Below are 24,591 nucleotides of genomic sequence, written 5' to 3'. Positions count from 1 at the left end.
GAATCCTCAGGTATCCCAGAAAGAGAGTGTATAGGTGGACTTAAATATGGGCAACTGACTGAAAAGTCCAAAGAAGCAGCAGTAGGATTCCTGGACCACCAGCTCATGCTATCAGGTGGGTGACTACTCTTCCCCAACCTTGGCAGAATGTTGAAGGCTTTCTTCTCTTGCATACTAAACCAAATCCAGGATTTGATCCTGGCTCATTGAGAATTGGGGTAAGATTCATATTTTAAAAAAAAAAGAGGGGGTAATATTGGAGAGAACATACTAAATGATGATATTTGATATTGGGAGCCCCCACTTTTAACTTGCTTCTCAGAATACTGGTAGTCAGGATTTTACAACTCTTAGGTAATGGATTAAAGAACTTTGCTCTGGAGAAATTGACTCACTGAAAAAATATGTGCATGTGTGTTTAATATATGCATATATGAATGTGCATCTTTCTTCCAAAGAAATGGCCCACTTCTATCTCCCAACCATGAAGCACATCATTTAAAACCCATGGACACACAGAAACAGAGCCTCTTAGCTCTTAAATAAGATGGAATCACCAAGATCAAGAAACAATTGAGGAAAGCCTATTACCCTAAACAGAAAAACAGAAGCAAACCAAAAAGCAGAAGGAGAAACTTGGAGGAAAGGACTTCCAAGGACCTTATCCATTCAAGGGCCTTATCCATGAATTGCAAATTCATGCATTCAATAGTCTACCATACTTTGCTATCTGGCTACCTAATAGAAATCTCAAATTCGACGTGTCTAGATATATAATTTTTGCTATAATGAAGTAAGTGGTATGCTTCTGCCTGGAAGCATCTTACAAATAGCAGCACAGACAGTGGATCACAAATAGGGAGCAGAAACCTTGCTGAGTAGAGAAATCAAAGTGAAATTTGTGAGGAAAGGCATCACAGTTGTATAGAATAATAGCTCCATATATCTGCATAGAGATCCCTTTTAGTCTCTGGATAAACACTAAGTTATACATGCACAGAGCAAGATTCCAAGAGGTCTTATAGGGAACTATTCAAGGGCCATGAGACTAATGCAGATTCCAAAGCTATCACAATACTGAGAGATGTTTGTGTTTTGATAAGCCCAATGAAGAGACTTGGCTGAATACCCAAGCATTCAGGTGGGACCCTAGAAAGGACACATTTGAAAATTTTCTCAATTCATTGTATGAGACTAAGATAATCCTAATACCAAAACTAGACAAAAATCTTGCAAAAACAAGATTATAAACCCATATCCCTCATGAATACTCTCAAAATTCTTTAACAAAATATTAACATATCAAATCTGAACATATAAAAAAATTGTCAAGAGTTAGCTAAACTACCTCATGGTATTGATGCCTCAGCTTCCATTTTGTTTACTTAAACAGACACTAGTCCCCTCACTGCAAGCACATGCCCCAGATAATAGCCCACAAACAAATATAAGTTCCTCATTTGAGTTTTCCAACAGCCCTTGCAGTTAATAGTCTCCTCGGCCTGTCAGGGTCTTCCTCACATGCTCCTTAGATAAGACCTTCATAGAGCTTACCCAAACCCCATTCTTTTTGGTTTGAATTGAGCAAAACAGCTTTAGCCTGGGAACCCCAAAGCATTCCTGCTATGGACCCTAATAAATGCCTGTGCCACAGGTCCTGTCTCATTCTCTGCCTATACCCTGTCTTGATGTCCCTATGTGACACCTTGAGACCTACTGTATACTTGCTTCAGGACCTATGAGTAATAATCTTCTATTTCAATTTCTCTTGTGGTCATTTGTAGAACCATAGCTCACCAACCAGCACCTGTATCCCACTTAGCAAATGTTACATTAACAAAGTCATAACAAGAATAATACCTCATGACCAAGTAGGGTATATTCCAGAAATGCAAAGTTGATTTAGCACTGAAAAATAAATCCATAGGGGTGCCAGGTGGCTCAGTCGGTTGAGCATCCGACTTAGGCTCAGGTCATGATCTCGCAGTCTGTGACTTCGAGCCCCGTGTCGGGCTCTGTGCTGACAGCTCAGAGCCTGGAGCCTGCTTCAGATTTTGTGTCTCTCTCTCTGCTCCTCGCCTGCTCATGCTCTGTCTCTCTCTCTGTCAAAAATAAAATAAACGTTGAAAAAAAATTTTTTTAAAAAGAGAAAAAGAAATCCATAAAATTCACCACATTAACAGAATAAAATGATTACTTCAATAATTACTTTGGTAGAAGCAGAAAAAAACATTTGACAAAATTAACATTTTTTTCTTGATAAAATCCCTCAGCAAAATAGTAATAGAAGGAAACTCCTTATATTTTTTCCTTATACTTGTAATAGTCTTCCTACTTTAGCCTTTGTACCCTTAGAGTCTTTTCTCAACAGAGCAACAAAGTTATCTTGTTAAAATACAATTAGATTAATTTCACTTTTTGTCCAAAACACTCTATAGCTCCAAATTTTGCTTCTGCATTTTGTTTGAATTGGAAAGATATTAACTTAGCTGTATATATATATATACATATATATATGTATATATATGTGTGTGTGTGTATATATATATATATGTGTGTGTGTATATATATATATGTGTGTGTGTGTGTATATATATATATATATATATATATATATATATATCATAACCTCTAAAGCAAGGACTAAAAAAAAATACAAAGATATATAGAAAACAAGCCAATAAATTAAGTAAGCTACCAAAAAAGAAAAGAAAAAGAAGATAAGAAAAGGAAATAAAGGAATAAAACCAGAGGAGACAAGCAAAAAAAGAAAAAAAAAGAGTAAAATAAAAATAGACTTACATGCAACCATCAATAGTTACATTAATGGCAAATGATCCACATATCAATTAAAAGACAGTGATCATTAGATGGAAAAATAAAAATATTTTTAATAGAGTCAACTATACATGGTCTAGAAAAAAGCCACTCTAACAGTAAAACAGTAGATGTGTTCCTATTATAATCAAGAACAAGTATGCCTGCTACTTCTATTACTAATTAACATTATTCTGGAAAAATTTGCCAATGCAATTGGGTAAGAAAGCAAATTAATAAATACAAATTTCGTACAAATAAAATACAAATATTGAAAAAAGAAGAAAAACTAATATTGTTTGTAGATGGCATCATTGTCTATGTATAAAATTCAAAAGAATAATCTGCAAAGCAACTAGGATTTATAAGAAAGATTAGTAGAGTAGTATTACAGAATAAAGCTCAATATTTTCTTATTTTAAAGCAATTACAAATTAGAAAATAAATACATTCTTAATAGCAAAACAATATAGAACACCTAAGAGTTAAACTCATGAGAAATGTGCAGACTCTCTGTGAAGAAAACCACAATATTGTTGTTGAAGGACATAAAGAAAACATGTCTAAATGGAGAACTATATCATGTTACCAACTAAGAAGACTTAATATTATCAAGATGTCAATTCTTCCCAAATAAATAAATAAATTCAGTGCAATCCCAGTGGGTTTGAGGATATATTTTTGGAAACTCAACAAATGATTCCAAAGTTCATCTGGAAGAATAATACATGAAACTAAATAAGAGATTTTGAAAATTATAGTAATGGTAGAATTTTTGACCTGTTAGAAAATAAATTATAATAGTATGTAAAATGATAATTAAAATATTACAGTACTGCCATAAAAACAAGCAACCAATGGATTAAAATTTAGAGTTTATTTTATTTATTTATTTTCTTAATGTTTATTTATGTACTTTTGAGAGAGAGAGAGAGAGGGAGAGAGAGAGACAGAGAGACAGAGAGATGGTGAACAGGAAAGCGGCAAAGATAGAAGGGGACAGAGAATCCCAAGCAGGCTATGCACTGTCAGCGCAAAGCCCGATGTGGGGCTCAAAAATCACAAACTGTGAGATCATGATCTACGCTGAAAACAAGAGTCAGACGCTTAACCAACTGAGCCCAGGCACCCCAAAATTTAGAGCTTAGAACTATTTCTGTATGAGCATATGATTAATGTGTAAATAGTGGTATCTTACATCAGTGCGAAAAATAATTTAATCTGCAAACAGTGAAGGAGTGCATGACTAACAATTATGGGGAAAATCAGCTAGATTAATACTTTTGACCACACTTAAAACAAATTCCAGGCTTATTAGAGATGTAAATTAAAAAATAAAATCTATAACACTAAAGGAATATATTTCTCACTATATAATCTTAAAGTGGTAAAGAAAATGTCACCTAAGGTATATAGGAAAATATTAAACTTGCTATAAAAATATATTTCATTTGGTAAAAGATTATATTAAAAATGAAACTAAAACAGGCAAATGACTAAGAAAAAGATATGCAACATACCTTTCAGGGAAAGCTTATATCAATCCATAGAAGGTTAACAAAGTCATCAGAAGAAAACAAAAAATCACTAATAGACAATAAGGGAAAATTCTCAAAAAAAAGATAAAATTATTTGCCACCTAATAATTAAAAGTGGAATTTAAGGGGCATATCATATTAGTGTATCAAATAGACAAAGCTCTATCTACATAAGAATAGGAGGGGTGCCTGGGTGGCTCAGGCAGTTGAGTATTCGATTCTTGGTTTTGGCTCAGATCATGATCTCACAGTTGGTAGGATCAAGCCCCATGTTGCACTTCACACTGACAGCATGGAGACTGCTTGGGACTCTCTCTCTCCCCCTCTCTCTGTCCCTCCCCTGCTTGTGTGTTCCCTCTCTCCCTCTTTCTCTCCCTCCCTTAAAAATAAATAAATAAATAAATAAATAAATAAATAAATAAATAAATACTTTAAAAAATAGGAAAATAGAAACATTCATATGCTAATGGAGTATACAAACAAAAAAATGTTTGTATAACATTTTGTTAAAGATTTTTTTTTTCAGTGTTTATTTACTTTTAAGAGGGAGACACACACACACACACACACACACACACACACACACACACACAGAGCATGAGCAGGGAGGGCAGAGAGAGACGGAGACACAGAAACTCAAGCAGGCTCCAGGCTCTGAGCTATCAGTGCAGAGCCCTATGCAAGGATCCAACTCATGAACTGCGAGATCATCACCTGAGCTCAACTGGCTAAGCCACCCAGGTGCCCCAAGATACACTTTCTTTAAAGAGAAAACCAGGGGAAAGCACGAACACAGTCCCCCACTACCACCAATTATGCAGTTGAGCTTCCCACATTTGAGGAAATTGCAAAGGTCAGCACATCCAGAATGAAATAGATAAGCCTCACCTTGGGAAAATCACCTTCATGATCATGGTATCGCCCCTGCCAGGTAAGTATTAAGATTTTTTTTAAGTAATCTACACCCAAAGTAGGGCTTGAACTTACAACCTGGAGATCAAGAGTCACATGCTCTACTGACTGAGCCAGCCAGGCATCCCTGTATAACTTTTCTGAAAAACATATTGGAATTCTTGAAATTTTGTTAATATACCACTTAAAGAAATTAATCCTAAAAAATAATGGATTTCCCTAAATGGACTATGCATAGACCTGCTTATAAAGTTCCAGACAAAAGATACCTCTATCCAGTTTTCTCTAAGAAATAAAATCACAGTAACAATGAAAAGAGAGAGAAAAATGATCTTTGATAAAGCTAGAAGACACATGTAACCCTGTACTGTAATATCTGAGGAAGAACCACCTGATGCCGGGAAATGCCTAAAAAGACATATGTGGCTAAAGATCTCAAACAAATCAGACAGAGCACAGCTATTCAAAGTATGTGGCAGGACCACAAGTGTTGCTTGAAACAATGGGAACAGGATGCATGGGCCTTTAGTGGGAGCTTCCCCAGACCCCACAGAATAGGCAAAGGAGGTCGGACTAAACAAGGAAACATGCATTTTTGAGAGAATCAATGTGTCTTGTAGAAGGGTGAAGGAAATGGATCTTGAATTATGAAAAGTCCAGAAACTGTTGATTTCTTTGAACTAGGGAGAATGGAAGGTTAAAAGAATTCACACACACACACACACACACACACACACACACACACCACTGAGTCATAAAGAGCTTTGCTGTGAACCAAAGAAACTTACTGCTTGCCTGGAACACTGCTCTAGTCTCTCCCCTGAAGGAACCTCCCACAAGTAACTGGAAGAATTCACGTCATTCACAAAAGTAATAAGCAAAAAAGAACCAGCCAAGTATGTATGCAAAGTTACTTTCAGGAAAAGGAAGAAAAATGTGGGAAAAACAAGTGGCAGGTGATGAATACACACTAGAAAAATATGGCCACTGCTCAGATAAAAATCATGACCAAATATATGGTCATGAATAAAGACACCTAATGAATCAAAGAGCTCAAAGCAGAGAACTGGAGGAGATGAAACATGAGCTGGCAGACTTAAGAAATAAACAGAAGAAAAAAATAAATCCATCCAAGAAATCAAGGCCACATTGAGCAGCACAAACAGCCATCACTGAAATTACACCAAGGAACAGAAAAGGACTGAGAAAAGAAGGCAAAATGAAGGATATGAATTACAGACTACAATAATAACAAAAAAACAACACAAAAATAATTTAAAGATGTAATTTTGAAAAACCGAGACTTAAACATAACTTGATATAGCAGCTCATTAAAAAAAAAAAAAACTATTTCAATAAGATTACCAAACTGAAACATACCCTAGTGATAGTACTGGACTTCAAAGATGAAAAAACAACAACAAAAACAAAGAACTCTGGGCATCAGACAAAATGAGTAAGTCACCAACAAGTCTGAGGTAGATTCCTTGTTTCCTCTAAATTTCCTCTTTTTTCTGGCCACCCAGTAGACAATACATTTCCTAGCTTTCTTTGTAATTACTTAGTATGGACACACGAGTATATTCTGGACAACTGGATATGCACTACAGTGAAGTGTGCGAAGTCATCTACAATTTAAAAAAATGCTTTCTCTGAATTTTGGCTCTTTTTCTCTTTTGCAAGCTAGAATGTAGATGTGCCCAGGGTCCCACCTCCAATCTTGGGGATGAAAACAATGCACTAAGGGGATGGTAGAGCAACAAGACAGAAGAAATTGCTCCCTGGATGAATTTATGCAGCAGTTATCTGATAAACCAGACCAGCCAGACTGATATGTGAGAGAGATATAAAGTTCAATTTTATTAAAATCGTTGTATCTTATACTTTGGTACAGTATCACATTCTTTCTTGTACCTAATGCAAAGGGAAAAAAATTAGACTGGCCTCATACGTCACAACGATATTCAATGCTTAAAGACACATATGGTCCTGTCTCAATTCAGGCTCCTATAACAGAATAACATACCCTGGGTAGCTAATAAACAACAAGGATTTATTTCTCACAGTTGCAGCTCTGGATGCTAGGAAGTCCAAGATCAAGGTGCCTGTAGAGAGTCCACTTCCAGGTTCACAGACAGCCATTTTCTCACTGTGTCTTCATATGTCAGAAGAGGTGAAGGAGCTCCCTGGGGTCTCTATATATTAGGGCAATAATCCCATCCATGAAAGCTCCATCCTCATGAAATAACCACCTCTCCAAATCCCCACCTTTAAATCCAATCACACTGGGTATTAGGTTTCAACATATTAAATTTGGACCTTGAGACAAACAAGATCCAATCAAAAAGATATTACAAAGAACAATTTAATTTAATGAAATGCCTAGGTTCAAAATTAATATAAAAATAATTTCACTAACAGTTTGATAGACACGCTTGCGTCAAACCAAATCTCCCTACAAAAAAACAAAAACAAAACTAGAAAAGTTGGATAAAATAGAAACAAATGATTGAAAGCATTAGAAACTCTCTAGGCAGCCAGAACTTGAGAGGTAAGGCTCTCCAAGAGTCATGAAGTACTGAAATAAGCTCAACATTCTGCTCCACTTTTCTTCTGAATGCATTTGCTGGTTTGCAAGGGTCTACCATCTGAGAATTGAGTAGAAAAAGTTGCCATGAGGGTGAGAAGCTGAGCAGAAGCTGAGCTGAGTAGCCTCGCAGGACTAGAGAGAAAACCTGGAATTCAACAAGACAGCTAAGCCTTGAGAATTTCACAGGGAATGGAAATGTATTAAGATGAACCCAACATTCAACTATGTAATTAACCTCTAGGCGTTAGCTAATTCATAAATAACATGGAGCTAAGAACATAAGAAGGTAAGCAGAAAGTTGCAGCTAGGATCCTATATCAGTTTGCTAGGGCTGCTATAACAAAGTACCTCAGATTGGGTGGTTTAAACAACAGGAACTTATTTTCTCACAATTCTGGTGGCTAGAAGTCTAGGGTCAAAGTATTGGCAGGATTGGTTTCCTCTGAAGCCTCTCTGTTTGGTTTGTAGATGTCCATCTTTTCCCTGTGTCTTACCTGGTCTGCCTTCTGTGTGTGTCTGTGTCCTAGTCTCTCTTCTTAAAGTACACTAGTCACATTGGATTAGGGCCCACCATAATGACCTCACTTTAATTTAATTAACTTTTTAAAGATTTCATCTCCAAATACAGTCACATTCTGAGGTACTGCAGATTAAGACATAGGAATTTGGGAAGGACACAATTCAGCCTATAACAGACACTAAGAAGTAGAGCAAAACTTTAGGCAGTTTACTGGAGCTAGAGAGACAAACTTGTACTTCAAGTCCCATCAAGGAGGGGAAATTCTAGTAAACATGCTAAGGATTTAGTTAGTGCCCCCAAAAAGATTACTTCTTATAGCCACAGTGGAAGTGGATTAGCCTTCACGTACACTGGAATCCATCTTTGAACCAGCTCAACCCCAGACTAGACTGAAGTGAACTCCCTGTCAGAAGCAACTACAAAATCATCTCTGAAGAAAAGGACAGTACTCAGACTCAAATTCTAAAACTTTCTCATTTTTAATATTTTTCATTTGATCAAAAATTACAAAGTACAAAAAGAAATAGAAAAAAAAAATAGCTGAAAACCAAGAGGAAAGGATTTGGATTTACTATTTGAATATTGGAGATCCAGAGTTCTAATCTAGATGCACTGCACCAGTTTTCAAAAGGGCTTCATATGTAAGTGATGAATCACTGGGTTTTACTCCTGAAGCCATACAACACTATATGTTAACTAACTTGAATTTAAATTTAAAAATTTTTAATTTAATTTTTAAAAAAGGGCCTCAAAGATATACAATAGATTTGAAAGTAAACTAACCACCTGTTGAAACAAAGCTTAACCATCATTAAAGGAAGACCACAAAATAAAGACACTCAACAATGCAAACCACATAATGACCAGTATTTAATATAAAATTACTCAGCATGCCATAAAGCAGAAAAATGTGATTCATAAAACAAAAGAAAAAGTACTAAAAATTGCATAATCAGAAATGACAATGATGATGAAACTAGCAAACAAGAGTGTTAAAATATGTAACTGTGTAAGTATTTAAGCAAAACACACACAGTAAGAAAGAAATTGTATGAGGTCTAGAGATAATGTCAAAGATAGAAGCAAACTTATAAAAAAATTGCTAAAAACCGATGGCAAAGAAAAAATCTTAAAAGAAATCTTTTAAAAAATTAACATGATAAACAGAACAAAAGTAAAAGTAACTGAAGACTTCTCATCATAAACTATTCAAACTAGAAGAGGATGAAACAAAATTTTAAATGACTAAAGAACAAAACAGAAAACTTGTCAATCTAGAATTCTACATTCAGTAAAGGTATCTTCCAGAATAAAGATGAAGTAAACATATTTTAATTAAAGATATCTTCCAAATGTTGAATTTATCATGAGGATATCTATATTAAAAGAATATGGAATTTTTTCAGAGAGAAGAAAAATAATACCAGATGGCAAGTTGGATCTACACAAAAGAATAAAAAGCACAAAAGTGGTAAAGATGTGGGTAAATGTAAAAGCTTTACCTCATTTTTAAAATTTCTTTAAAAGATAACTGTCTGATTAAGACAAAAACTATAATAATGTATTGTGAAATTATAACATGCATAAGTAAACGGTATGACAACAATAACATAAAGGTAGAGGTGAATGGAAGTATACTGTTCTTACATTACATGTGAAGTGATGTAACATTATTCGAAAGTAGACTGTTATAACTTAAAGATGCATGTTTCAAAACCTGGAGCAACCACTAAGAAATAAAGAGGTTTAGCTAAAACTAATAAGGGAGACATAATAGAATTCAAAAAATATTCAATCCAAAAATGTAGGAAAAGAGAAAAAAAACAAAGGGAATAGATGGAACACATCCAATACAAAAAGCAGGATAATAGTTCAAGTGCAATAATTTCAATATTACATTCAATATATATTGTCTAAACATCCCAGATAAAGACCAAAAATTCCAGATTGAAAAATACATTAACCTTACTCATAATAAAATACATACAGATTTGAACTGCAATCAGAGGTAATTTTTAACTTTTCAGACTGGCAAAAAAAGTTTGCTAACACTATTACCATGCATTTGTGAAGAAACAACCACTCTCATACATGTTAGTAGGTAAGTAAATTGGTACAATTTTATAAAGATCAATTAGCAACACTTACAAGGATTAAAGATGCACATAAAATTTGACCCAGGAATGTTAATTACAGGTATTCGTGCTACAAGTATCCTTGCTTGTGTATGAAATGATACATATACAAAAATATTAATTGCAGAACTGTTCATAATAGAAAATGATTGGAAGCAATCTAAATGGTCATCAAGGAGAATGCTAAATAGAAGTAAAATTATGACCAAACATATAAATAGAATACTATATAGTCATTAGCAAAAATGAGGCTGCTCTATTTAAGTGGCTCCACAGAATATCTCCCTAGTTAATATGTTCCTTATAAAACATCTTGGATTTTAATAAACAAGATTGTGAATCTCCCAATACAAAATTTTCTAGCCAAAGCCTATAGAAGGACATTTAATAGTTGCTTCATAAAGCCTTAATACATTTTTACCAAAATGATAAGCAGGGAAAGTCTTGATTTGTATTCCAAATACAATTAAAGATTGTCAGAGTAGGATTAGTTTAAAAATCTCAAGGAGGGTTAAAAAATGAAATGTGAATCTCTGAATATTGGTGCTAAGAGAGACATCACACGATACAAAACCACAAAAATTATCTGATATTCAGAATGTGATATTTTAATCACTTTACATCCTAACATGATAGTTTGTTACTTATACATTGGTATTTTACTAGAGGAGAGATGGTTCCAACCTGGTGGTTCTCTAAGCTCAAAATATGAGGCATTTGGTAGTTTCTATTCTTAACTGTGAGGAAACAAAAGGCTGCCAAGAGTGTCCTGTTAGTTTTAGTGTACAGGAGAAAGGAGTAGAGACGAGGGAAGCAGATCATAAGAAAAACATATGAAGATATTTTACAAAACAAAACAAAGTATAAAGCCCAAGAATGATTTTTACGATCAAGACAAACTAAGCAAAGGATTATGCTGAGGTGAAAATCTCAGTCAAGAGTAAGAGTTAGAAATCAGGGATAAAGAAAAGGCATTTGATGGAGTAAGCTGCCTGAAGAGGTAGAAAAGGTAGGATAGAACACAATAGCAAAGGACAAAGTTGAACAAGAGGCAGGATATTGAAACAAAAAGGAAAATAGAACAAATGGGTGCAAATGGAAAGAATGTTGTAGAAGTTAAAGATGAAAGTTATGGAATTACTTACTGGATCATTTTTTGCATAGCAGAATTTTTTAAAAACAAGGTTATGCTTTCCAAAGATTCTTAAGCTTGTATGGCGTATCCATGAATGGAAGAGAGAGAGAGAACCCGTGGATGATTCCTCAGCAGTGTTGAGAACACAGTGGGATTAGATACCACGAAGCTGTAGGGACTCTGTGTGGCTTCCTCCACAAGCACTTAACGTGCTACAGGTCAGAGGAGGACTGGAATGACTGGATATACTTTGGTACTGGCCTTTTTTAGGATCAGTAGGACAAAAGAATAGGAGGTATCACTATTGAGGATAATAGAGAGAGACAAACTGAAGGAGTGGATTGCAGGGTATAGGATAGATACAGGGGGGAAAAATGGTGTGGGAGCCAAAAATGAACTAACATATTGGGACAAACTTAATTGGACAGGGACTAAAAGAACTGATACAGTCAAAAGAGCATCGAGAGTTGGAGACACAGGGGACACGGCCTCCTCTAATATCTGTAGGGAATTGGCAAGCATACAAATAGATCTACTTCTAAAATTAAGGGTAATATGAATTGCCCAATATTGAAAACATTCTTAGTTCTCCATGAGCAACCATTGTGAATATTGTGCTAATTTGTGAGTATCTCCAGAACCACAAATTGGAATGTGAAAGAAAAGGTGGCATTAGCTTAGGAACCCCTCTAACATTTGGTAAAACTGTTGCTTGTGATAACTTGGAAGACGGATTGTGCATTAAATGAACTTGTAGCCCTAGGAAAAAAGATTGGAAAATGGAACGTGAGTAGCATGATTTAGTTGCCCTTGGTGTGCCTGGCAAGCATTGTGGGTTAAATTGTGTCCTGCTTCCCACCACCAAAAAAGATATATTGGAGTTCTAACCCCACTACCTCACAATGTGACTTTATATTGGAAATACAGATAATCAAGTTAAAATTAGGCCATTGGGGTGAACCTTAATACAATATAATTGCATCAAAATTAAAAAGGGATATTCGGGCACAAAGACACACAACAGGGAAAACACCATATGAAGATGAAGGCGGAGTTTAGGTGATGTATCTAAAAGCCAAGGACATCAGAGATTGCCAGCTGATCACCAGAAGCTAGGAAAGAGGAACAGAACCATCGTCCCTCACAACCCTCAGAAGAGACCGATGCTGCTGACACCTTGATCTGGGACTTCTGACCTCCAGATGTGGGAGACAATTCATTTTTGTTGTTTATTTAAGTCATCCGGCTTGTAGTAATTTGTTACATCAGCCCTAACAAACTAGTACAGCAAGGTATTGCAAGAAAAAGATGAACTCAGAAAAGAATTCACCAATGTGCAAACAGGAATCATGGGGAATAAATTCAGGAACTTGGGGACTTGATTACAGAAAGCAACTGATTTTCCATCCCAAAATAATAAAATATACAATTGAGCAATGAATGCTGATAAAAACTCAGTCTTAAGGCAAAGATCAAATCAAGGGTATGGCCATCACATTCATTGTTAACTTTTTCTGAATAGGTTAAGATGTCCCAAAGCAAGGTCTTGATACCAGTAAATCTTTTCAGTCATATGAAATGGCTTACAAAAAATAAATTTAGAGCATGGATCTCCATCATTTGAAAAATGGAGACACCGCTCAAAGAATGCTCAGCTCTCCTCATACCCATAACCTAGATTTGAAGGACAGGCAACCAAAGCTTCAACATATGGGTAATTTGGTAAATGAGAGCAACAAGAAAGGGTAGTATTTCTATATACAGTGTAAGTTTCAAAGGAGGTATTATTATCCAAGGAATTAAAATGATTACAAAATAAATTCCATATACAGTCTGTTTTGTTCACAGTTACATTCTCAGCACCTAACCCAGAGCACCTAGACTACTAGCTGCTCAACAAATATTTGCTGATTGCAAGAATAAATAATAAAAGGGAAGCCAGAAGAATGTTGGGCTTTTCTCTGCTTGTTCTTCCTGGTCCCTGATGCTGAAAGAAGGGGAAAATGAAAAACCCACTTAAGCAGAATTCTCAAAGGGAATTGAATTTTGCTGACAGTAAGGGGATAAAGGGAACCTTTATTTAAGAAATTTGTATAAGACTGTATAGGGGTTCTTTGGCCCTAGTCACTCATAGGCAGTCTTGCCATTGATTGAACTACCTAGCTTAATACTTCCAGAACTAGTACAGATCTCTCTTGTAAATCCCACAATTTTCTATAATCCCAACTTTTATTTTTCAGCAGATGATGCTATTTCCCTTTCTTTACCCAGAGGACTGAAACCATTCAACATAAGCATTCTCATCAAATCTTGTCATCTCAGCCTCTAAGTTGTGGAGAAGATTGGGACTTTCTAGTATCCAAATCACAGATGAGGACATAACTTCATCTTTAAGGCTGCATATCTGGGCTCCTACTTCTTTGCAAAGAGGACATTTTTGCTCCTTACATTCATATAGAATATCTGTTCTTTTCTGAATTGGAAACCAATGCCTTGGTTCTATTGCCCTATGCCTTGTGCCTCCCCAACATCTGCTCTTTCAGACCAACAACTCTTCCTGAAAATCTTGAAATAAATATTTCCAGGTGAAGAAAACTCCCATTTTTTTTTTTTTTTTTGGCTCTGGATTCTAAATTAAAAGCATCAACAGTCCATGTGTACTACATTTATGTAATGCATAGGAAAAGGAACAAAGGCACTAGAACTCAGTTAAATTCATTCCATAAACTAGGCCCATGCTGGAACTACACCTCAAAGTTTTTTATCTTTCAACTACCCTATTTGTAAACATCATTGTTCATATTCACTTTTTTGATATGCACCTTTCTTATGACACCTCTAATCACATTCTTGTTCCTCTAAGGCCATGAGAATATTTCAGAAATAGTATTTTCTACATGTTCCTTCTCTCATATATTCACCCAAATGTCCCCTGGTTACATCTATCCCATGAATAACTAGGTGAAATGGGTTTAAGCCTCCAATTCTAGTCTGTAGAAATCCTAAGTTCTCTCTAAGATTTCCTCAAACTCCCAAGACTTATGTTCTTATGATCTCTTCTGATCAGTTCTACATTATATTAATCCAGAATTAAATCCAGCCTCTTCACTGATTGCCATAAAAAAAGCCTCTATTCACACAAAATATATATTTTCCTAAATATACAGGGACCACAGGGAAGGACCACAGAGCAAACACCTTGGAACCCCGTATCAACCATTCTGCTTCTCCAGAGTCCTTTCTGGACATCTCACCACGGGAGATTCCTCTGTTGGCCTTTAACATACTCAGCACCTAACTTCATGTCTTTCCATAAACTCCCCTCTATTCTTACTCCCTGCCCTGTCCAGAAAACCCAGACCCCAGAGGTTTTCCTGTCTACCTCCAAAGTGTTTTTCCAGACAAGTACTGTTTCTTCCCTAAGAGGAATTCTGATGCAAGCTGTTAAGGTTGGGATCTATGTTAGTTTCTGGAAATAGTTTACTAATTCTAGTCTTGCTTCCTTTTGTGTTTTGAATGAGGAAACTGAGGCTCAGGGATCTTAAGTGGCTTGCTTACTGTAGCTCTTAGAACAGTGCTTACACAGACTACCTGATTCAGAATCACTGGGTGGTTGGTTTTTGATTTTTGTGTTTTTTAATGCTGAATTTGGGTCTACACTTTTGATCTACTGAACAAGACTCCCAAATAATTTTTAGCACACAAAACAACTGCCTTAGACTTATAACTTAAGGACCAAGGTGGAAAAAAAGCCACGAAAAGTTGTTACAAATTTAATTTAAATCTAAGCTGTAAGAATGATAGCTTGGATTCATGCAGCACCCGAAAAGACTTTAGACAACTTTGACACAAGACAAAGTAAATACTAGTGTCATTTTGGTGGAAAGAACACCAGACTAGGAGTCAAGGCTAATTGTGTGACCTTGAGCAAGTTACTTAACATCTCTGTACCTCAGGTTCCTAGGGGAAAATACTGCTTTCTCTATTTAACTCCAAGGACTATGTGAAGGATAAAATGAGATCATGTATGAGAAAACATTTGTGGGAGGAGGGGAAAATAAATAGTTCTCTACAACTGCTAGGTATTATTTCAAAGTCCTGCTTGGGCCTGGAAAATATCAATCTTCTGCATGTTACCAATATGCTAGTAAGGCAGCCTGTGGAGTTTTTCAAGAAGCTAGTAGGATCCAAGTTAGGCAGCTCATTGCTCAGGCTGAGTAGCCAGAGAGGGGAATTCTTGATTCAGAGCAGCATCTGTTAGTGATTACGGTTTCAGAGGCATGTGCCTGAACTGAAGGCAATGCTACAGAACTGGCCATAGCAGCAGTCCCAGTGGTAAAACAGATTGCATCTTTAAAGTGGATATGAAAGGTAAACATGAAAGCATGATGCTACAATCGCATGGAGTAAAATGGTGCTTGTTTAACATCCCCCACAAGACACTCACAAGCACATACAAAGGAAAACAACAACAGGCAGAGGGTTATGTGAAAAAAGAGAACCCCAAGAAACAATTGCCGCCATCAAACTCAGAAGAGCTCACTTGCACTCTGTTAATTGCACAATATATTTGCAGAGTGGGCCTCTTTGGCATCCATTCCCCAACATGTTCTCCCTTCAAAACTCGAGTTTGTTCAATTTGGATCCCTGGCAGAAAAAAAATCCCTCATCCAAAAATCACTATGAAGTCTGTCAGAGATCCGACTATAGTTAAAGTAAGTAAGTTTATTATAAATCAGAAGATATGATGGACTTGGAACAAAGACCAAAGATCTAGGCCCAGTGGGGAGAAAAGTAATCCTGGGACTTTCAGGTGGGTCAGGTGAGTTAGAAGTTCTGAGCACGACTGGGGTGGAAGAAGTCTAGAGGCAGATTGAGACCCCAGGGATTTCATTAGAGTGATTTTGTAAAAGTGTGCATTTTCTACCTATGAAAGGGGATGTACGTGTGTGCTCAGGTTGAACTTAAAAAGCCTGGAGCAGGGTCTGTTTAAAATGTTAAAGAAAAAGTCAAGACTAGAAGTTTAAGGTAGGTCAGAATTTACTGATGAAGCTGTAAATTTCAGTTGAAGGTACATGAAGGTACAAAAACATGATGTCCCACACCAGGGGAGAATCCTGGTTTTTATGAGGAATACCTAGAAGATACTCAGAAAATCAGCAATTCAAATGGCCTGTCTGGTTTAAGTCCATCTTTCTAGAAGTACATGAAGAGAAAGCAGGGAATGATGTGCCTTTGCCCAAAGTAAGTGACCAGTAAGAGAAAAGAGAGGCAAAAGCTGACTATATGATACATGTATCCAAGGACTATTTTAGTACAAGAAAGCTGCTCCAGTAAAGCAGAGCCCTGGGCCTGTGGGCTACATTCACTAAGGCCAGAGGAAGAACAGAGGAGACGAACTACAGCCACTTCTATTTAGTTAGAGGTTTGTTTCTTTGACGGCTTGTTATCCACATGGAAATGAATGGTCACCTCATAAACTAAATCTAGCCACAACTCACTTAAACCCATCCTACAGAAACTACTTTTTTAGGCCATGAAACAGACTAAGAAAATAAAATTGTGGGAGGCAGTAGAAAGGTCATTTAACTAGGAGTGAAGAAACCTGCCTGGGTTTTAGTCCCAGTTTTCTCAATTACTGGCCGAGGTGGCATTTCCGGGGACGGGGGGAGGGGGCGGGGGGGGGGGCATTTAGCCTTTCTGTATCTACTGGAAGCCTGCAGTGAGTGGACAGTGGAGGGTGGGGGAGATGGAAAGATGATCTTTAAGGTCCCTTCCAGTGAAAACAGTCTATGATTCCAGTTAGCATATAAAATAATTGAGGAAGTCTGAAAGGCTATATAACAAAACATTACCAGAGGAGACCTCAGGGGAATGGGATTAGGGCAGGGGTAGAGAGACAAAAGAAAACAATTGGAGAACACTTTCAGTAGGGAAAAAATGCAAAGGCAGAAGGGATTTGTAAGTGAAATATTAAACAAGAAAAGTTTCAGTTAGCATATAAAATAATAGAGAAAGTCTGGAAGGCCATATATCAAAACATTACGAGTAGTCAGAGTCTAAGCACGAAGCGGAAATAGTGAAGGGACTTGGGAGAGCCAACGGTGTGAATATTATTTGCCATCTCTCTCTCCTGACCTTGTTGGAAAAACCCATGGTAGAGCCACTAGACATCTCTCACTTCCATCTAACTGCTCTCTGACCTTGGGTCCCAGCCCTCCATGCCCAGTGACGGAAGGAAAGACATACAGGAGGGGGTTTCCTGCTCTGCAGTCTCCTGTACAAACCACCATCTGATTTTGTGGCACAATTTGAAGAAAGCTGAGCTTGTCTTTCATCTTATGCTGACAGTGCTATTTTCCCTGAAGATTTTAGCCTTGTGACTATGGCCTCTTATGTCATCCTGCTTCTTCTCTTTGCTCCCATAAGCTTCAGGGTCTACAAGTCTATCATGTAAGCTGTACAGCAGTCGAAAGGCCATGAAATCAAACTGTTTTCAGAAGTTTTCCATAGTTATGAGTGACCCCGTCACTAGGATTCCAAACCTCATCATGTGTCTGTTTCTGGTGGAAGATCTGGCTGTCTTCATGTGGCTAATGACCTATGTTGGTGTGGTTGCAATGGAACTACCCTCTTGATCTTAGCCAAACTGTAAATTTTCAGGGTTCCAATGAAATGTACGAACGCTGGATTATTATGTTGTGTCATGGGGATCAAGCCAAGTCAGTTATTGAAGGACTCAGACAAAACTCTATGGCATTCCAAAGAGAAAAGCAGAATAAGCCCATAGAAATAAATAAATAAATAAACAAACAAACAAACAAACTGCTGTGGGTGTCTGGGTGGTTCAGTCACTTAAGTGTCTGACTCTTGATTTCAGCCCATGCTATGATCTCACAGTTTGTGAGTTCAAACCCCACATCAGGCTCTGCGCTGACAGCACAGAGCCTATTTGGAATTCTCGCTCTCCCTCTCTCTCTGCCCCTCTCCCACTCATGTTTTCTTTCTCTCAAAATAAATAAACATTAAAGAAATTAAACTGTTGCTAAATCACCACCAAAGACGTTTTTAACATTATGCTTATACTACAAAGGATACGTCCAGTGTCTACTTCCAAACTTAAAATTTGATGTTTTCTTACCTATTTTTTTTTCTTTACTCTCAGTACCAAGCTCCAGAATATATTAGGTTGAAAAGTAATGGACAGCTTCAAAACTAAAAGATAAGAAAAGACTCAAGTGACTGGGTTAGCCAGAACTTCTAAAGGTGGTAGAGCTGTTTCCTGTGACTTGAAAAGGCAAAGGGTAAAGATAAACATGGGAATGAAAGAAAAAAACACACCTCTCCAGTTCTTCTAATACCCAATTATTGGTTTTCAACTAGTTTCTCACCACAGTTTTGCCCCTATTCCAGGAATTGTGATTATAAAAAAAATTATGGAGGGTAGGGATGGAATGATGTTGATATAGTTAACTTTTATGTAACCCTTGTTTTTGTTTTCTTGTGATTTCATCTCCCTATCCCACAATATGAGCAGTTTACTCCTATTATCATCTCTCTTCTTATATCTCATCAGTCAAAGTAACTTTCAGTGCTATTAATAACTTATAGGTGATACTGAAATCCCTGCATCCTCAAATACCATCTGATAATTAAGATGGGAGCAGACAGTTAGCTCACTGAGGTCACTACTCCTCCTTTCACCGCTTCCCCTTAGGAAATGAAAAGCTTCACCATGGGAAGGTGGTTTCTGTTTTATTTGCTCTGGATATGAGTTCTGAACTTTGTATGAGAAAGGTGCTTCTCACCTTCTTCCCCACCTACCTCAAGCTTAACAGATAAGGCTGTGATTTTATCATGAAATTAAATGTTTGTAATTTCTATGAAAATAGCATTAGTAATTGCCTCTGGGTAAATGGACATACAAACAGGTCACAGAAAGTTATTTCAGTGAGTATATATTAGTAAATAACTATAGTAAGATGATTCATAATTTGGAAAAAGGACTAAATATGATAATAGATAAGAATTTCTGGATGCTACATCCTTAATAAAGGAAAAATACCTACAAAGTGAGATTCATGTTCTGCTACATTTTTAAAACCACTTAAAAGTTGGTTTAAATGCTATTGCTGTGAAATTCAAGGAAAGAAGTCTTATTATATTTGGCCTAATACCTCCTGGTTACCAAAACTCACTGGACAGGGTCAATGCCTCAGTTAGTCTGCACTGTAACTGATTTTCCCAATGACACAAGTCTCTGATGTTTTTATGGAATGAAAAAAATACCATGAAAATATGTACAAAAATGGAGGAGTAAGTGGAGTATGTAACAAAATAAGAAAATATCTTACTCATAGCTTCTTAGATAGGATGATGCTCTTAGGGCTCACTTAAAACTTCATTACCTTGGAAGCTCAAAGGGTGAGAATAAAAAATTTTTTTAAAAAAACATAAAATGATTTTTTCTGGGCCACACCAGTGCTGATTCTGAGTCTAACGTATCAAATGTGGTTGATTAAAAGGAAAAGTAATTTAAAAATATTAATCCATAAGCTTATCAAGTCCAGAATAGCAATGAAATAAATGTTCTGATAACACTAAAAGGAAGAATATCATGAAGCCCATGTAGCTGAGTGCTTTGCTTATCTAACTTCACTTTCCTTTTTACAAGATCACAGAACCCACAGAGGCAGAAACTAATGGCCATCTTCTGGAGTCTAATTATTTGTTCTCAGAAACTCAAACCACTTCGTTCTACCCAAGCAGCCCAGAAAGTTTGCAGGTAGAGCTGAGCCAGACTCTGGTTTGGTTACATGAGCCAAAACATGAATTGACCCATTTGAGCTGACTAGACACAGGCAAAGGAAAATACAAAACTTTATATACGTGTGTGTGTACGTGTTGGTCTGTGTCGTGTTTGTGCAAATGGTCACTGGGGCTGACAGTCATGACAGAGTATTTTCACTGGCTTGTCTTTTCCTTGGCTCATCTTTACCACTGGAGGCAAAGCAGCAGTGTTAGATCTTGGCTCACTTTAATTCACCTACCTCATCCCTTGACAAGCAGGAATAGAAAGTGCAGTGGTATTTGTTATTTCTGCAACTGATAAAATTCTTTTCAAGAGGCTCCCCACCCCCACTAAAGCATCTTTCTTCTAAACCCGAATATGCTTCCAAGATTCTGTGTAGCATTGAAGTAAGAGAGAAAGTTATTATTCATTTATTTAAAAAGTGTTTGACCTTCCACTTACATGGAACTGTGCTAGTCACTAGAAAAAATAAAATAAATTTAAAAAACAAAGCATAGGGGCGCCTGGGTGGCTTGGTTTGTTAAGCGTCCGACTTCGGCTCAGGTCATGATCTCACGGTCCGTGGGTTCGAGCCCCGCGTCGGGCTCTGTGCTGACAGCTCAGAGCCTGGAGCCTGTTTCAGATTCTGTGTCTCCCTCTCTCTCTGCCCCTCCCCTGTTCATGCTCTGTCTCTCTCTGTCTCAAAAATAAATAAACGTTAAAAAAATTTTTTTAAAAACAAAGCATAACACAAAGTTTTAAAATCTAACGGTAGGGTAAGAAAATGTTTGTTAATAATGTAGAATTCTTTTTTTAATGTTTATTTATTTATTTTGAGACACACAGAGAGAGAGGCATAGAGAGAGGGAGAGAGAGAATCCCAAGTGGAGAATCTCCACTCAGTGTGGAGCCTGATGCGGTGCTCGATCTCATGACCATGAGATCATGACCTGAGCTGAACTCAAGAGTCAGACACTTATGCCTGGGAGGCTCAGTTGGTTAAGCCTTGGCCTTCAGCTCAGGTCATGATCTCACAGTTTGTGGGTTCGAGCCCTGCATCAGGATCTGCACTGACAGCTCAGAGCCTGGAACCTGCTTCAGACTCTGTGTCTCCCATTCTCTCCCCCTGCCCCTCCCCTGCTTGTGTTCTTTCTCTCTCTCAAAAATAAAATAAATTAACATTTTTTAAAAAGAAATCATGATACGGGGGCATTGGGTGGCTCAGTCGATTAAGCGACCGACTTCAGCTCAGTTCATGATCTAGCGTTCCATGAGTTCGAGCCCCACATTGGGCTCTGGGCTGACAGCTCAGAGCCTGGAGCCTGCTTTGGAATCTGTGACTCCCTCTCTCTCTACCCCTCCCCACTCACGCTCTGTCTCTCTCTGTCTCTCAAAAACTAAATAAACATTTAAAAAAATTTTAAGCATGATACAAATCTCTCTTTCAATATAGATTGATCTACATGTATCATTATAGGTATACAGATAAACAGATGACAGCTATAGTAAATAAATCTCCCTGCTACATAAGCTACATAAGGATTTTCTTTCTGAATCCCATTTAGAAGTTTCTACACATGCAGATCTGGCCCTGGACAAAACAGTGAGTGGGGCCTTCACCTTCAATGCTTCCCGACATTCCTGTAGCTTTTCTCTCCTTTCGGGGTCCATTTCGCTCATGATTACTCTAGTTTCCAAGAGTCCTCTACTATGCCCCTTCACTAAACAGTCCACTACGATTCTTATAAATTCTTTCTCCCCAACTCCACTTTCCCAAATGTGGAGCTCTCTGAGGATGACTATTCAGATATATCAATTTTGCTAGATTGCCAGCAGGCAGCATGGTGTGCAAGTTATAAGGATTGGTCCTGGATTGAGTGAGACAATTCTGTGGAATCCTGGCTCAAATATTTACCAGTTCTGTGATCTAGAATAGCACACTTAACCTCGTATCTCAGTTTCCTTTTAGGTAAGATTGGATAAAGGAGGATGGTGGCTAATAGCATATTTCATCTAATCAATGATGCCTTCTATTTTCAGTTTCACCATGATTTTACAACCCTTGGATAGAAAAGAATGTTCTAAATTATACATGTAAGATGCGGTTGGTTGTAAGACACATCCCAATTTCAGTGTTAGAATGTGTGTGTGGGGGGGGCGGGGAAGTACATCTTAAAAGTGATTACATACGATAGTATCCACTTGGTAAGTTTATTCTCAGTATTAACTAAGGTAACTGATATAGGGTACTTAGCACAATGCCAGGCACAAATTAAGCACCTGAGTGTTAGCTAATATTACTAATGAGTTTCTCCTGCCAGATATACATTATCTTAACAAGTGTTCTTTAAATACATTGCCTTAACATACAGAGTCACTGGGGGCAGGGTATGAGGGCTTAGAGCCCAATGGAAACATACCTTATGGGTGGTTTAGACTTTTCGATGTTCTCATTCAGGTTACATATCTTGAAAGTTATTTGTAGGATTGCTCCTAGTCAAAACCTAGTGACACAAATCTGGGATCAGAACTTCTATCACAGTTTAGACAGATTTGTCCCTACATTAAACAATCAAGCCTTTCAAAGGCTTTCATAATTAGCTGAAGTTTAAAACCAACCCCACTCCCCACAAAAATCACTTTCCTGGCTTACTAGCTTTCTCATGTTCTTTAAACCTGAAAGTTTATTCAAAGCACCAAAGATCACTTATTTTTGGTATTCTAATTTTTGTCATTTGATGTGTTAAGTTGAAAAAAATGTTCAAAGACAAAACAGGAAAGAACACCTTTTCACCACCAGAAGACAGTTATCATTAAGATGAGTGACATTATAGAACATTTTAGCAAGCACTTTGAATGACATAAATGCCTAAATTTAGAAATCTAATTCTGTCACCTTTATGTTAAATTTAACACATAAAATCGAAGGATGGCACTCATCCAGAAGTCAGATCTGATGTACATAACAAATGTAATACCCATAGAATGTACAGTAAAGCATCATTATTTTATAGGTCTTCAGTTTAGTCTGTAGCTTGATAACTTGTTTATGCTAGCATGCCTGTCTATCAAGTAGTATACTAACTCTGTTGATGTGATTTTCTAAAGATTTGACTACTAGTGTAACAGTTGACAATATGTTGCCACAATTACATAACTTCATGAAAGCTTTCACCTCAATCTTGCCAAAAACTTAGTGTCTATTTATAACCAATCAACCATTTTCAGCGAGTCAGTCCTTTTTCATCTCTTGCATGAATGATATGCTATGATCTAAATTGGTTCATGAAATTGACTAAAACCCTTTGTATACATTTGCCAAAGGTAGGTAGATCAACTTCTTTAGACCTAAGACCCGAGTGACACTAACAGCTGTCTTCTGAGGCAGAACTTTGGAACAGCAAACACCAGAAGACAGTTATTGCAGTTTGCAACTACAGAATTGTAGTCATCCTACACCTGTCACTTCCCTCTGCTGACTACCCTTTTCATGCACTCACATGGAGTGGCTGTTTATACTCCAGGCTCTCCTATTAAACAATATAGTTCCTTGAAGACATAAATTGGACCTTATTCATCTTAAGACATTCCTTTACCTATTCTTCTTCCTCTCTACAATGTTCCATACCTAATGGAAGCTTAAAATTTATTAAATTAAATTATATGTCTCAACCTTTGCGATTTGATTGCACTTAAAAAAATACACTTATTAGTCTACACAAGTTCTTGAAATTAAAAGTCTAGAAAGACCTGACAATGAATCTTTGTTTAAGCTTCTCCTGGTGGAGGGAACCTTGGGTAGAGAACAGACCAAGTAGAACTATAATTCATCACGACCAATTTTTATTAACCCGCATTTTTTTTCTTGATACTCAGCTATGGGAAATTTGAAAAACCCTCTACAAAGACTGTAAATATAATGGATTTTCCACGATAAGGTGGGTCTAGGAATGCTACTCAGAACCCCCTAGACATCAGATCTCTAAAAAGAGAGTTACATCCTTAAGAAACTATGGAGCAGTATGTTCCCTGCTGGTAAGACTCAAGTCAATCAAGTAAATTAGAGAACTATCCTAGAAATTGACACGGGGATCAAGAAACTTGAAGGAACCTTAGATTCCTTCTAATGATTCTAGTCAACACCCTCATTTTA

The 24,591-nt window shown here is 37.0% G+C and overlaps 1 protein-coding gene and 1 non-coding gene across 4 annotated transcripts in view; both read right to left on the bottom strand.

The window, feature by feature from the left end:
* Window positions 1-2,062: 2,062 nt before the first annotated feature.
* LOC122224997 (PARP1 binding protein) overlaps window positions 2,063-24,591 on the bottom strand; it is a 118,834-nt gene continuing 96,305 nt past the window's right edge. For 2 of the 3 annotated variants that reach the window (XM_042947534.1, XM_042947535.1), the window contains 3 exons: window positions 22,859-22,942; window positions 18,789-18,862; window positions 2,063-2,102 (listed from right to left, as the gene is read on the bottom strand). Coding sequence is in view for 1 of the 3 variants with exons in the window: in XM_042947535.1 (XP_042803469.1) it covers window positions 22,898-22,942 (45 nt within the window). In the remaining 2 variants the exon portion in view is untranslated. Of the gene's footprint in view, window positions 2,103-18,788; window positions 18,863-22,858; window positions 22,943-24,591 lie in introns of those variants that run through there. The other variant, XM_042947537.1, reaches the window with a different exon arrangement.
* Window positions 5,131-5,294, bottom strand: LOC122225757. The gene has a single exon (XR_006205359.1). It is a non-coding gene; the product is annotated as a U1 spliceosomal RNA (small nuclear RNA).

The sequence above is a fragment of the Panthera leo genome, chromosome B4 (assembly GCF_018350215.1).
Source record: "Panthera leo isolate Ple1 chromosome B4, P.leo_Ple1_pat1.1, whole genome shotgun sequence".
NCBI classification, from domain to species: Eukaryota; Metazoa; Chordata; class Mammalia; order Carnivora; family Felidae; genus Panthera; species Panthera leo.
The sequence above is the reverse complement of the archived record's forward strand: the minus strand, read 5'-3'. Positions and strand labels throughout refer to the sequence as shown.